General features: G+C 46.8%; 1 protein-coding gene across 3 annotated transcripts in view; it reads left to right on the forward strand.

Moving 5' to 3' along the window:
- CIST1 (colon, intestine and stomach enriched 1) overlaps window positions 1–15066 on the forward strand; it is a 96069-nt gene that overhangs the window by 31097 nt on the left and 49906 nt on the right. Inside the window, exon 1 of one of the 3 annotated variants that reach the window (XM_089670024.1) lies at window positions 3270–3335. The exons of the other annotated variants lie outside the window; for them this stretch is intronic. Coding sequence (XP_089526150.1) covers window positions 3296–3335 — 40 coding nt within the window. The 5' untranslated portion in view covers window positions 3270–3295. Of the gene's footprint in view, window positions 1–3269; window positions 3336–15066 lie in introns of those variants that run through there. 3 annotated transcript variants of the gene reach the window in all.

Genomic DNA, 15066 nt, shown 5'->3' on the forward strand with positions numbered 1-15066 from the left:
ATCAAACCCGTCCTGCAGGCCAGAGTACTTGGTGTCATTCTGGACTCCAACCTATCCTTCCAGCCCCAAGTCCAATCTTTAACAAGCTCGTATAGACTCCACCTCCGCAACATCGCCAAAATCCGCACGTTCCTAACCCCAGAAACCACTAAACAGCTCATCCACTCCCTCATCATATCACGACTCGATTACTGCAACTCCCTCCTCACTGGCCTGCCTCGCCACTGGGTATCCCCACTTCAGTCGATCCTGAATACGGCAGCCAGACTCATTCACCTTTCCAACCGCTCCATCTCCGCCACCCCCCTCTGCCAATCCCTCCACTGGCTTCCGATTGCGCAACGGATTAAATTCAAAATCCTAACAGTGACGTACAAAGCCGCCCACCACACTGCCCCGAACTACATCACTGACCTAATATCCATGTACCACCCAGCACGCACACTCCACTCCTCACAAGACCTCCTTCTCTATAGTTCCCTGGTCTCCTCCTCCCATGCCCACCTCCAGGACTTCTCCAGGGTGTCACCCATCCTCTGGAACTCCCTGCCCCAACCCATCAGATTATCACCTACTCTCCTCTCCTTTAGGCGCACCCTGAAAACCCATCTCTTCAGGGAAGCCTACCCCACCCCCTGCTAACTTGCCCACCTCCTTCACTCTTCCTACCACTCCATCCCCCACAGCTATCTCCTCCTGTGCCACCATCCCCTCCCTCCTAGATTGTAAGCTCGAAAGAGCAGGGCCCTCAATCCCCTCATGTTTTGCATTGTATTGTTATTGTTCTGTCACATGTTCTGTCCCCCTTTGTAATGTACAGCGCTGAGCGAACTATTGGCGCTTTATAAATACTGTATTATAATAATAATAATAATAATTAGCACTGGGTTTTTTATTTTTTGCGCTATCAATTATTTCTGTTATAAATGTTTGCAAATAAGTAATTTTTCTTCATAAATTTGGGCCAAAATGTATACTGCTACATTGCTTTGGTAAAAATATTCCCAGTCAGTGTGTATTATTTGGTCTGTGTGCAAGTTTTAGAGTCTACAAGCTATGGTACCAATCATTGAAAATTGAACACACCTGATCAAACCTGATGTGCTGATGGCCTATCTCATTTCTTGAGACACTAACAAGTCAGGACAGTACAAATACCCTCCAAATTACACCTTTTTGGAAATTAGACATTCCAAGCTATTTAGTAAGATGCATGGTGAGTTTTTTGAACCTGTCATTTTTTTCCCCACAATTCTTTGGAAAATGAAGAAAGTAAATAAAATGTTTTTTTTTTTCACACAACTGTTATATTAGCAGGTTATTCCTCTCACACGGCATATGCATACTTGCAGCTTGACCCCAAAACACATTCTGCTGCTCCTCCTGAGTTTGGAGATACCACATATGTAAGACTTTTCCACAGCCTGGCCACATACAGATGCCCAACATCCAAGTAGTACCTACAGGTGTTTTGGTGGAATAAATTACACATCTCATTTACTGACTACCTATCAAATTATTTAAGGCCCTGGAGTACCAGGAAAATGGAAATACCCACAAAATGACCCCATTTTGGAAAGAAAACACCCCAATGTATATTCTACAAGACATAATGAGTCTTGAAAATGTCATTTTTTCCACGAGATTTTGGAAAATGTGGAAAGAAAATGAAAATGTTTTTTTTTTTTTTTTACACAAAGTTGTCCATTTATAAGATATTTCTAACACATAGAATGTACAGACCAAGAATTACACCCCAAAATACATTCTGCTACTCCTAAGTATGGCGATACCAAATGTGTAAGTCTTTGCCACAGCCTGGCCACATCCAGAGGCCCAACATCCAAGTAACACCTTCAGGCTTCTAACACATAGCATGTACATACCAAGAATTACACCCCAAAAATACATTCTGCTGAGCAAAGGGTATACAAAAAAAATACCTGTGGTTTTAGTAGTGCAGTTGTCCACAGAGCATTGGTCCAGGCAGCAAGCAGGGACGTGGTCAGTGACAGCGAAAGGAATCGCCCAGGCAGCAGGAAGGAATACTGTCCATAGTCACTACAGGCAGCAGGCACAGATATTGCCAGTACAGCCAAAACATTGGTCCAGGAAGACATGTGGTCAGCAACAGTCAAATGAGTTGTCCAGGCAGACACATGGTCAGCACAACCAAAATATCAGTCCTGGTAGTAGGCAGGAGCACAGTCCATAGTACAGGTAGCAGGCAGTACATGTGGTAGGTAGAGGCATGATGGCAGTAAGTTGGCAGCAGGCAGAAATATCAGGTTTAGGGCCTTGGTCAGGTAAGACCTGGGCACAGGGGTAAAGGCTTCATCCCACTCAATCTCTTTGAAGCCTCTGGACTAACAGACCCTTTCCCGGGAATTACAAAACCCGGAGAAAACCAAAAACTTTGTTTTTTCCACTCGGAAAATCTATTCTGGCACCCCTCACATACATGAGACACCATGTGTTGTCTTGAATCCAACTAATAGAGTCACAGGGCATAAGATCAGTTCAGGAAGCAGGCAAAAAGCATGGTCGATTAACAGGCCGAGGTGAATTCACATGGAAGGCAGAAACATGGTTGATAGTTCAAGTGGCAGGCAGAGGCATCGTCAATAAACAGTCCAAGGTCAGTTCAGGTGGCAAGCAGAGGCATTGTTGATAAACTGTCCAGGTCATACAGGGAAAGAGCAGATAGTGTGATAGATGCGGAAGCACTCTCCAATACAGAGTCCAGGCTGGGAAGGACATTGGGGACAGTACTATTGGGTGTCATGGCGAAATTGGTTACTGGAACATACACGACATCTTTTTTGGGGTTTGCGGCCTATTTGGGTAAGAGGGAGGATATCGGGGAAATGCTTCTCATGGAGTCTGGTCAATGAATCAGAGCAAATTTGTTCAGGGGCATGGCCATGTGGATAGGGCTGTAACAATATCCTCTTGATACTTCAGGTAGGTTAGGGATCTTTGTGTGCACTTAGAAAAGATGACATACGAATTGTACAGGGCTAACTGGCTAACTGAAACAAGTAGATGGCAACCTTTTTATACCAATAGATTGATCTCCTGGTGGCTAAGTATGGCTGTAACATCTGGTCATTCATATCCACCCCCACTCCATGAACTGGTTATAGTCATGTATGTATTTTGGTTTCTGGATGGGACATTGTCTTGTTTGAAATTCCACCGAGGTGTCATCATCATGAATTGAGGAAAAGATATAGACATCTCTTTTATCTTTCCACTTTAGGGCTAGGACCCCTCCCACAGCTCTGCTCAGGCTATGTACAGCACAGTGATGATGTCACTGATACTTTTACAAGGTAATATCTGAGTTTGCAAAGGCATTTGGTGCACACAAAGTGGATTTAGATAATTTCTGGCTATTAAAGTAGTATTAAACTCAAAAACAAACATGATATTGCAGCTTACCAATTCTTAGATGTCATGGCTGTATTCATTTCCTCTTTTACGATCTCTTTCTTCTATTTTAATTGGGTGATTCAGCCAGCAACTCTGCTGTTTTTCAGAAGTTCACGATCTGCAGCAGAATGTATCAGTTTACATCAGGGGTATTGAATTAAAATTCAAGGAGGTCCGGTCACTAAAATTTTCTTCTGGCCGAGGTCCAAATAGGGTGTGCCCTTCAGTGTGCCCCCTTACATTAGGTGTCGCCATCAGAGTGCAACTTTACATCATGTATTCCCATCACATCAGGTATGCCCATCAGAGTTCTCCTTTGCATCAGTTGTCCCCATCAGAGTACCCCTTTACATCAGGTATCCCCATCACATTGCCACCTTACATCAGGTATTCCCGTCAGAGTGCCCCCTTACACTCAAAGTACCCCTTTCTGTCATATTTCCCCATCAGAGTGCCCCTTTACATCATATTCCCCATCAGAGTGCCCCTTGCCATCACATATGCCCATCAGAGTGCCCCTTTCCACAGTATGTGCCCATTTGTGCCCCCTTAACATAAAATGATCCCATCAGAGTGCCCCTTAACATTCATTGTGCCCATCAGAGTGCCCCTGTAAGACTACACCCTACCTTGAGGACAGACAGGAGCTGTGCTAGGATTCTTGCTGGACGCTTGTGTGTACAGGCAGGGAGTGGGAGCCGGAGAGACAGTGAGCTGAAAGGGGCGGGGCGCACACATGTTGTCATGAAGACCTCCCTGCTCAGCTGCGGATCTGTCATTGCAGGCTGGCGGTCCTGGCGCTCCGCCATTTAGTGACCACTGGTTTACTTGAATGAGACTATCCATTTACCACTGGCAGGGGTGCTTACAATGATCAGCTTTTAATTATGTAAAACCTTTATCACAAAAGGAAAAAACTGATTATAAAGTGTGAGATGGAGGTTAACTTCAATTTATTATTGTATTCAAATCTGCTTTACATAGGCCAGTCATTTTTTCTCTCAATATCACCTTTTTTCATTTTGGATAGAGTAAGGAAGGGTTATAACCCCTGCCTGTGTATTTTTGTCATCTGTGTCCCATAAGGGAGATTTGCTTTCACTTCCTGTCCCATAGCCAAAATAGGAACTGGATGGATATCCATCCAAAGTGAGGGATTCCCTGGTGGCAAACCAGGGTCACCAGAACTGGTGTCTCAAATGGAAGATTTCCCCGACAACCAAAAATATAGAATCTTCTTTTACTTTCAGTGGTAATGGTAAACAGAATAAAGAGAGAAGGTTAATCTTCCTAAGCCCTGGTTCACATCTGTGTGGTTGTGTGGGCTGTGATTTGCGTGGGCACGAAACATTTGAACGGACTCCCATGCCCTGGGACATGCAGGGAAGAAGTCCTTGCACTACTTTGGAAATTGTAGCCCGTACGGGAACCGAGGTTCCCAGTACAGTTGCAATTTCCAGTGCGAGTGACGTGCCATTAGAATTAAGGGCACCAGCCTGCAGGTCCAGCATTCATCTGTGTGTGTGGTGCAGCTGCAGGTATTTGTGCGGGTCCCACATTCCTCTGTATGAGTGGTGCGGCTGCAGGTATTTGTGTAGGTCCCGCATTCCTCTGTGTGTGCGGTGCGGCTGCAGGTATTTGTGCGGGTCCCGCATTCCTCTGTGTGGGTGGTGCAGCTGCAGGCATTTGTGCGGGTCCAGCATTCCTCTGTGTGGGTGGTGCGGCTGCAGGTATTTGTGCGGGTCATGCATTCCTCTGTGTGGGTGGTGCGGCTGCAGGTAATTGTGCGGGTCCGGCATTCCTCTGTGTGGGTGGTGCAGCTGCAGGCATTTGTGCGGGTCCAGCATTCCTCTGTATGGGTGGTGCGGCTGCAGGTATTTGTGCGGGTCCCACATTCCTCTGTGTGGGTGGTGCAGCTGCAGGCATTTGTGCGGGTCCAGCATTCCTCTGTGTGGGTGGTGTGGCTGCAGGCATTTGTGCGGGTCACGCATTCCTCTGTGTGGGTGGTGCGGCTGCAGGTATTTGTGCTGGTCACGCATTCCTCTGTGTGGGTGGTGCTGCTGCAGGTATTTGTGCAGGTCCCGCATCCCTCTGTGTGGGTGGTGCTGCTGCAGGTATTTGTGCAGGTCCCGCATCCCTCTGTGTGGGTGGTGCAGCTGCAGGTATTTGTGCGGGTCCGGCATTCCTCTGTGTGGGAGGTGCAGCTGCAGGCATTTGTGTGGGTCCAGCATTCCTCTGTGTGGGTGGTGCGGCTGCAGTTATTTGTGCGGGTCACGCATTCCTCTGTGTGGGTGGTGCGGCTGCAGGTATTTGTGCTGGTCACGTATTCCTCTGTGTGGGTGTTGCTGCTGCAGGTATTTGTGCGAGTCACACATTCCTCTGTATGTGTGGTGCAGCTGCAGGTATTTGTGCGGGTCCCGCACTTCTCTGTGTGGGTGGTACAGCTGCAAGTATTTGTGGGGTCCCACAGAGGCACCACCCGCACAGATGTGAACCGAGTTTAACAGGGGCACAGACAGCAAAAAAAGAAAAAAAAACCTCACAGGTGTTCTAATCCCTTTCCACTCCATCCAAAACTAAAAATAGAATTTTGCCTTTAGTTATACTATAATACCTGAAACCAGTTCTGCAACTTTGGCAAGTGCTAGTAATGATAATGAATATCTCCTGATTTTCTTTTTGTATTATCAAAGGAAATCTGACTCATAATAGTGAAAAAAAGTTTTATTTTTTAAACTTTAGCTGTATGTTTCTTTCCATTCGCCACCACCAAAGAACAATGCAAAATAAATTCTTCTTCTACCCCTCCACACACACACACAAAAAGTCTAAAAAAGGAGAGAGAGGAGAGAGACGTTCCTCCAGCACTCACCTCTGGAATGAAAGCAGCTGGCCATCCCTGGAGACATGGTGTTAACATATGTGTAAATTACTTGTTATTTGAACCCATAGTAGTTTCCAGAAATATTAGTGTGCATTTTGCTTTATTTATCTTACCTAAAACACACTGGGAGAAATTTCCTAAAACTGGAACACCCAGAATCTGGTGCAGGTGTGCATGGTAGCCAATCAGCTTCCAACTTCAGGTTGTTCAATTAAAATTTGACAATAAGCCCTGATGCACACTTGATGTTTTGATAAAGTTGGTAACGTTAGCTATGTAAAGTCACATTAAAAAACGTGAGTTTTTCGGCGTTTTTGCAGTAGCGTTTAGTAGTGTTTTGCCGCATTTAGCGGCATTTTCCCTAATTTGTCCGCATTTACGTTTTTTAGTGTTTTTTTCTTTACCACAAACAAAATTTGGGGGGGTCAAAAAAATGTCCAAAAACACTGGTTTGCTGCATTTTACCGTGTTTTGCAGCATTAGAATGTTTTTACAGCTTAAAAACTCCTCTAGAAACCCACTAGTCCTGGTTTTTTTTCCAGCCAAAAAATGTCCCAGCCAAAAAACGCTGATTACAGTTTATGTGTGCATGGACATATAGGATAACATGCTGGGGGGTTTACTGACTGTAGAAAAAAAATGTCAAAAGCCAAAAACAGCAGCTGTAAAAACGTCCAGTGTGCATGAGGGGTAAGACCTGGAAGCTGATTGGTTTGAGCAGAGCTGCACTGGATTTTGCACTCTCCAGTTCTACTAAATCTCCCCCCCACCCAACCCTAAATAAAAAACTTTTTAGCTTTAATCCTTCCTAAAACATTCCTTCCTGACCGTGACTATGACTCCTGATCCTGACCATGACCCTAACTCTAACAATGACCTAGATCATACCCTGACCTAGCCATTTTATCCTTATTTTTTTTTTGTTTGTATTTTTTTTTTATTCAAACTTTTTTGTTTTTTTTTGTCCTTTAGCAAGGAATTTCCTTGGAGCTTAGTGTGAAAGTGCAGTGAGAGAGACAAGAAGAAGGGTGAGAGAGAATGATAGAAAAGTTGGTGAGGGTCATTGGAGGGTGGGGCGCATAAAGTTGGGGAGGTACCTGGTCCTCTGTCTACCAACTAGCTCATCAGTTCCCAAGTGGTCAACAACAATAATTTTGAGTTTGGTGAAAAGGCTTGGGGTGGAATTACAGCTTTAACCATTTGCTGTCCACAGGCTTTTTAGAAATGGCCCTGGAACTGAAATGGTTGAAAGATGCTTATGGCTTCAGCAACAGCCATGAGCTTGGTATTGTTTTTTTTTTTAGCTGGCTCCAGGCTATCCAGTAAAAGAGTAGCCCAATCACTTCTCCAAACCCTCACCCCCTGCCATGGTTTCCACTCTCTCCAGGGAGCACAGGATCACGGTCAATGATGGCAAACAGAAACTCTGTGACCAATGAACCTAAAAAGGCTCACCTCTGAGCATTTCTGGGTTCAGAACTGTCAGAATTTTGGCTGAAATGACAAGTAAACGCAATGGTGTATTTTGTTTTTTGTGCTGCCTGAGGCTACACTAAAATCGAGCACCCCTCCACACACACACAAAGTCTAAAAAAGGAGAGAGAGGAGAGAGACATTCCTCCAGCACTCACCTCTGGAATGAAAGCAGCTGGCCATCCCCGGAGACATGGTGTTAACATATGTGTAAATTATTTGTTGTTTGAGCCCATAGTAGTTTCCAGAAATATTAGTGTGCATTTTGCTTTATTTATCTTACCTAAAACACACTGGGAGAAATTTCCTAAAACTGGAACACCCAGAATCTGGTGCAGGTGTGCATGGTAGCCAATCAGCTTCCAACTTCAGGTTGTTCAATTAAAATCAAGAAAGCCCAGTGTTGTCCTTGTGTGGGAACAAAAGCTGGCCTCTACCTATACCCTCCAGCAGCCTCTCTCGGACACCATGGTAGAGCTCAGGCAGTGCCTGATGGTCCCCATCCACTGTCACCTGCGACATTTGCCGCCCCCCTGAAAAACGTCGCCCAAGGCAAACGCCTTGTTTGCCTCACGATAAAAACGCCCCTGGCTAAACAGCTTATCACTTTTTTTGATTGGCTGCAGTGGAGGGAAATTAATACATTAGAGGGACTAATAGGTATAATAGAACCCGTCAATTCTATCACAAAGGGGTCTTGTTAGCTATAGGCCTATTTAGCAATAATTTTTTCCCATTTATCACAACACTAAAATGATGTTTCTGGTATTAGTTCTGCCTTGTAAAATATTTGCAAATATTTGTATACATATTCAATGTACTTTTAGAACACAATACAATAAAAATTAATTAGGACTTGTTCACATCATGTCTGTTGAGCTGCATTGATCTGCATAGATCAACACATGCTCAAGACAAGGGCACATGTTCACAGTATAATAAAATAAAATTAACTAAATAAAAGTCCAACATCAAAAGAATATATATCAATATCACTGCAATTATATTACTGCAGTTATAAATGCAGTGATATTGATATATATTCTTTTGATGCTGGACTTTTATTTATTTAATATTTATTTTTTATTTATTCACAATTTATTATTGCATTTGGTAGTGGAGCATGACACTAATGTTGACTGTATTCTCTATGACACAATGGTATGATTATGTGCAGAGTGTAAGCACACCACATTTTTATTACAGTTTTTACACACAATTTTATTTTCATTTTCACCATTGCATTGGTTTCACAACAATTTTAGTATTATTTAATATTTAAAATATTCAATTATTTAAATATTCAATAGCACTTTGTATGCACCATAGTAGCTCATAAGACCCCATACTATAATGTTGTGTTGAGATGGGTTGTGGTGTGTTGCATTAAAATGCAGACATGCTGCATTGCTGCGCAACACACCACACCTCATGTCACTATAGCATGTCACATGTGCTGCTGTGCATAGAGTTGAATGAAGTATATGTAGCATCCTTTTAGATTGCTAGATTTGGTATGTGTTTTGATGGGTTGCCATACTGTAGTTAGTGTGGTTGTGATTTCTGTTATGTAAAAGCATAATTTGCACACTGTGATTAGTGCTGCTGTGTTCTGCTAGTCAGGTATTGTAATGTACCGCCTGGATAAGGATACAGGATAAGAGCCTGATGTGAAGAGGCGGATGGGTCCGAGCAGGACGGATAGATGGCTGAGCAGAAGCGTGGTCAGACACGCCGGGTCGGTAACCGTGGGGACAGCGCGGTACAAGGCAGCAGGCAGAGAATAGTTGGGTCACTCGCCGGGTCAGTAACGGGAGGTCAGATCCAATGAGGGGTATCCAAAGAGAGGTCAGGCAAACCAGGGGTCAGGGCAGGAGAAGACAGCATGGTCCGGATCAATCAGGGTCGGCAACAATCAATCAGCACAGATAACAGGAGCAGGAACAACAGATAAGACCATAAGACCAGTGTCAGTGCAGAGCGGATTTAAATACCGCACCCTGCACTGTCATTGGTGCCAGGCGTGCGCCCGAGGTTCCGAGTGCGCATGCGCGAGTTCCGCCGTCATCGCGGCCGCCCAGGACCTAGTGGCCACACGCCAGTGCGAATCTGCACACTGCGCCTGCGCCGAGCCACACGCCGCGGCGGCTCCTGACATTGCCCCCCCCTACGGGCAACCTCTGGGTGCCCAACTGATCTCTTCTCCGTGGGTGGTTGCGATAAAACTCCTGGACAAGTCTGAGGGCATGAACATTTTGGGCTGGTTCCCATGAGTTCTCCTCAGGGCCATAACCCTTCCATTTGATCAGGAACTGTGTCTGGCCACCCCTCTTCCTGCAATCCAAGATTGCTTCCACCTCAAATTCTTCTTGTTCATCAATGGTTACCGCTTCCGGGGGTCTGGACCTCTGATCCGGGAAAGGGTCTGGCGTAGCTGGCTTCAGTAGCGACACGTGGAAAACTGGGTGAATCTTAAAAGTTTCCGGAACTGTGAGTTCATACGCTATGGGAATGGACCCATAAACTTCGGCCCCAGTTTTTCAGACGGGCAAGACATCTTCAAATTCGTTGTTGCTAGCCAGACCTGATCCCCAGGTTGCAAAACTAGTTCCCTCTTCTCTTCCTGTCGAAGGCCCTTTTGCTGTCTTCCTGGGCTTTGCAATGGCTTCTTGAAGCACCTTGTTGTTGGCAGAAAAAAAATTCAGCGTATTCTGTGTGGCGGGAACTGGGCTTTCAGGAATCAGATCGGGCAGAAATGTGGGGTGGAACCCATAGTTCGCAAAAAATGGGGATTGCCCCGTAGCTGAATGATTTGCGTTATTATATGCAAATTCGGCCAGTGGCAAGAGTGCCAGCCAATCGTCCTGGAGAAAGGTCGTATAGCATCTCAAGTATTGCTCCAAAGTCTGGTTCGTCCTCTCCATCTGCCCATTTGTCTGTGGGTGGTAGGCGGATGAGAAGGGCAATCTGATTCCCAACACCTCGCTTTCCAGAATTTTGAAGTAAACTGGACCCCCCGGTCTGAAACAATGTCTTCTGGAACTCCATAAAGTCTTACTACTTCTCTTATGAAGATTTGCGCTGTTTCCAGAGCCGAGGGCGTGTTTTTAAGTGGCAAGAAGTGGGCCATCTTCAACAGGCGATCCACAATTAAGAAGATTGTGGTATGGTCTTGAGATGGAGGAAGGTTGACTATAAAGTCGATCGCAATCATTTGCCACGGCCAATCAGGTATAGGCAGTGGACGTAGTAAACCCCAGGCCTTGCTTCTGGTGGGCTTGTTCCTCTGACAGGTGGCGCAGGTCTTAACATAAAGCTCGCAATCCTTGGCCATGCTTGGCCACTAGAATGTGCGCTGGACCAATTCTAGAGTTTTTGCCATCCCAAAATGACCTGCCAGCGGATGGTCATGGCAGTGTCCCAGAACTAAGGTTCGGACCTCCTCAGGTACCGCGATTAGCCCTTCTTTCCATAAGAGCCCTTCCTTGCTCTGTAGGGTAACCCCGGGTGGGCTTGGCATTCCTACGGATGCACTCTGTAGCCTAGAGCGTAGCTCAGTTTGGAGGGAAAGAAAGTTCCCAGAGGACAAGATAGTGTCTGGTTTGGGGACCTCTTCTGGATCTTCAAACATGCGCGAGAGGGCGTTGGGCTTTGTGTTCTTGGACCCAGGACTATACGTGATATGGAATGTGAACAAGGAGAAAAAGAGTGCCCATCTCGCTTGGCGTGGTCTCAAGCGTTTTGCCGTTCTTAAGTATTCCAAATTTTTGTGATCAGTAAAGATCAAAATTGGATGCATGGCCCCTTCTAGCAAGTATCTCCATTACTCCAGTGCGGTCTTGATGGCCAAAAGTTCTCAGTCACCAATATCATAATTCCTTTCTGCTGGTGTAAGTTTCCTCAAGAAGAACGCCATTGGGTGCAGGAGCTCCCTGGTGCCTTTTCTCTGGGACAGGATGGCCCCCACTGCGTTTTCCGAAGCATCAACTTCCAAGACATATGGCAGGGAGGAATCAGGGTGACTAAGAATGGGAGCAGTGGTGAATAATCCCTTCAGGGTTTCAAACGCTGTTTAAGCCTCGGGTGTCCACCTGAAACGGACCCCCTGTTTCGTGAGCTGGGTAATGGGAGACACCAGACCCGGGAAGTTCCTGATGAAATTCCTATAGAAATTCGCAAAGCCAATGAAGCGTTGCACGCCCTTCTTGTAAGTGGGTACTGGCCAATCCAAGATTGCCGAGACCTTCTGCGGATCCATCGCAACCCCCGTGGTGGAGATGATCAGCCCCAGGAACGCAATACTGCGCTGCTCGAAGCTGCACTTGTCAGCTTTAGCGTACAATCCGTGTTGGCGTAGACATTCCAACACACTTTTGACATGACCCCTATGAGCTTCAAGGGAGGGAGAGAAAATCAATATTTTGTCTAAATAAATGACCATGAAGACATCAAGGTAGTCTCGAAATACGTCATTTATAAAATGTTGTAACGTGGCCGGGGCATTGCAAAGTCCGAATGGCATGACTAAATATTCAAAGTGCCCAAATCTTGTACGAAACGCAGTCTTCCACTCGTCCCCCTCCCTTATGCGGACCAGGTTATACTCACCCCTCGAATCTAGTTTGTAAAATATTACTGCTGACTTTAACCTTTGGAAGAGTTCTGGAACCAGAGGCAGTGGGTAGCGATTCTTTATCGTGATTTTGTTCAAATCGCGATAATCGATACAGGGCCGCAGGGACTTATATTTTTCTCAACAAAAAAGATTCCAGCCCCGGCTGGTGACGTGGAGGGGCGGATGAACCCCTTTTGGAGGTTCTCATCAATGTATTCTTTGAGCACCCCCAATTCCAGCTCAGATAGGGGGAATATCCGACCGAACGGAATCTCAGAACCAGGTAGGAGGTCAATGGGACAGTCATATGTTCGGTGTGTAGGAAGGATGTCTGCCCCTCGCCTACTAAAAACGTCAAGGAAATTGTGGTAGGCCGGAGGGATGGCCTGAATTAGGTCGGCATCTCCGTCCATACATAGGAGGGATTGGGGAGCCGCGGGGGTCGAGGCGTAGCAGTGTTCCCGGCAATACGGGGATAGGAACTGAATGGACCCGGTTTCCCAATCAATCTGGGGGTTGTGGGCCCGCAACCAAGGGAGCCCCAGAATGACTGGGAAAAGAGGGGAGGCTATAGCGTCCAGGCGGAGGAACTCCCGATGGTGGTCAGCTACTGTCGTGCAGATAGGGGGAGTCTCCCGGTCTACCAACCCTGACTTGATACGTGATCCGTCAGCCAAAAAGATGTTAAACCCACGTTCCCTGGTCTGGAGGGAGATATTCTGTTGGTTGGCAAAATCTTAATCAACAAAACAACTTCATGCCCCGGAATCAATTATTGCTGTTGCTGACACAGTTCTTCCTGGAAGCTGAAAGGAAACGGGTATGGCTAAGTAATTGGAATGGTTAGAGCATTCAGAGGATACAGAAGAAAAAACAGAAGCAGACTTACTCAGTTTCGCTGGGCAGGAATGCACCATATGACCAGCTTCTTCACAGTAAAGACAGAGATTATTTGCCCGTCTTCTCTGGCGTTCCTCGGCCGACAATGATGGCCGTGCCAATCCAAGCTGCATGGGCTCAGGGGCATCATCAGACTCCAAGTTCCGGTTTCCCCCTGGCAGAGGTTGGACTGGGGCCCGAGGGGGTACCCATGTAGATCTCTGACCCTGGCTGGTCCTCTCCAATCTGTGTTCCCGCAGTCTGCGGTCAATTTGGATGGCTAAGGTAATGAGATTCTCCAAGGAATCGGGTAGGCCCACCCAAGCTAACTCATCCTTAAGAGCCTCGGACAGCCCTATGCGGAACTGATGGCGTAATGTGGCATCATTCCACTGGGTATCCCCCATCCATCGCCTGAACTCCGAAGCATACTCCTCCGCTGCCCAGCAGCCTTGTCTGAGAGAGTACAGGGCCGTTTCTGCGGAGGCTGCCCGCTGCGGGTCATCATATAAAACTGCCATTGCATCAAAGAAGTCAGTTACCGTCTCTAGGTGGGAATCGTGGGTTTCCATTAGTCAGTGAGCCCAGCCCTGGGGTTCGTCCTGGAGCAGAGACACGATGAATCCCACCTTAACTGATTCCGTGGAAAATGTTCGTGGCCCCTGAGTACACCCACCCGTGGTAGAGGGATCTGCCAAAGGTATCTGCAAGATAAGAGGCGGATGGGTCCGAGCAGGACGAATGGTTGGATGGCTGAGCAGAAGCATGGTCAGACAGGCCAGGTCGGTAACCATGGGGACAGCGCGGTACAAGGCAGCAGGCAGAGAATAGTCGGGTCACTCGCCGGGTCAGTAACGGGAGGTCAGATCCAATGAGGGGCATCCAAAGAGAGGTCAGGCAAACCAGGGGTCAGGGCAGGAGAATACAGCACGGTCAGGATCAATCAGGGTCGTCAACAATCAATCAGCACAGATAACAGGAGCAGGAACAACAGATAAGACCATACGGCAACCAGTGTCAGTGCAGAGCGGATTTAAATACCGCGCCCTGCACTGTCATTGTTGCCAGGCGCACGCCCGCGGTCCCAAGTGCGCATGCGCGATTTCGCTGTCGTCGCTGCCGCCCAGGACCTAGTGCCTGCACGCCAGTGCGAATCAGCACACTGCGCCTGCGCCGAGCCACGCGCCGCAGCGAATCCTGACAGGTATATTCAATATGTTCAGCTGCTGCCAGGCTGATAGCTCCCTTTGTCTCCAGAGAGCCTGAAACATTTCTGGATGATAGGTGTGAAGCTATGCAGATGGCAGCATGAATAATGAAACAGCCCTGGCCTATCGCAGAGAGGCAGGCTCTGATGGTATGCTGGGAGACTGTATATATTCAGTGAGCACACTGAGTTCTGGGTCTTTGGCATGTTGCCCTCCCAGGCAATGCTGCTGCATCTGCTGTCATAGGCCTAAGAAGGGCAATATGGGGGTCTGAATACTGAGACCACCTGGGTTCTGCTAAGAACTGACTGTGGGGCTATATACTGAAGATCTGGTCTGATATCATGGAGGAAAGCAACCTGCTGTTCTTGGGCCTTGTAAGTGCAGATACCCCTAAAGGATCTTAGAGACTTTTTGCTACTTAAACCCCTCTGGTGCTTGGTCCTGTAGGCTTCAGTAAAGTTCTGCAGAGTCCACCTAGTTAGTACTCCCTTAATCTCCAACTGGTTAAAAACTCAGTGGGTACAAGATAAATTCAGAGGGCTCACATGAGAAGCTGAAATTACTCAGAA

The sequence above is a fragment of the Staurois parvus genome, unplaced genomic scaffold (assembly GCF_062004578.1).
Source record: "Staurois parvus isolate SC_StPar_1 unplaced genomic scaffold, SC_StPar_1.0 ptg000086l, whole genome shotgun sequence".
NCBI lineage: Eukaryota > Metazoa > Chordata > Amphibia > Anura > Ranidae > Staurois > Staurois parvus.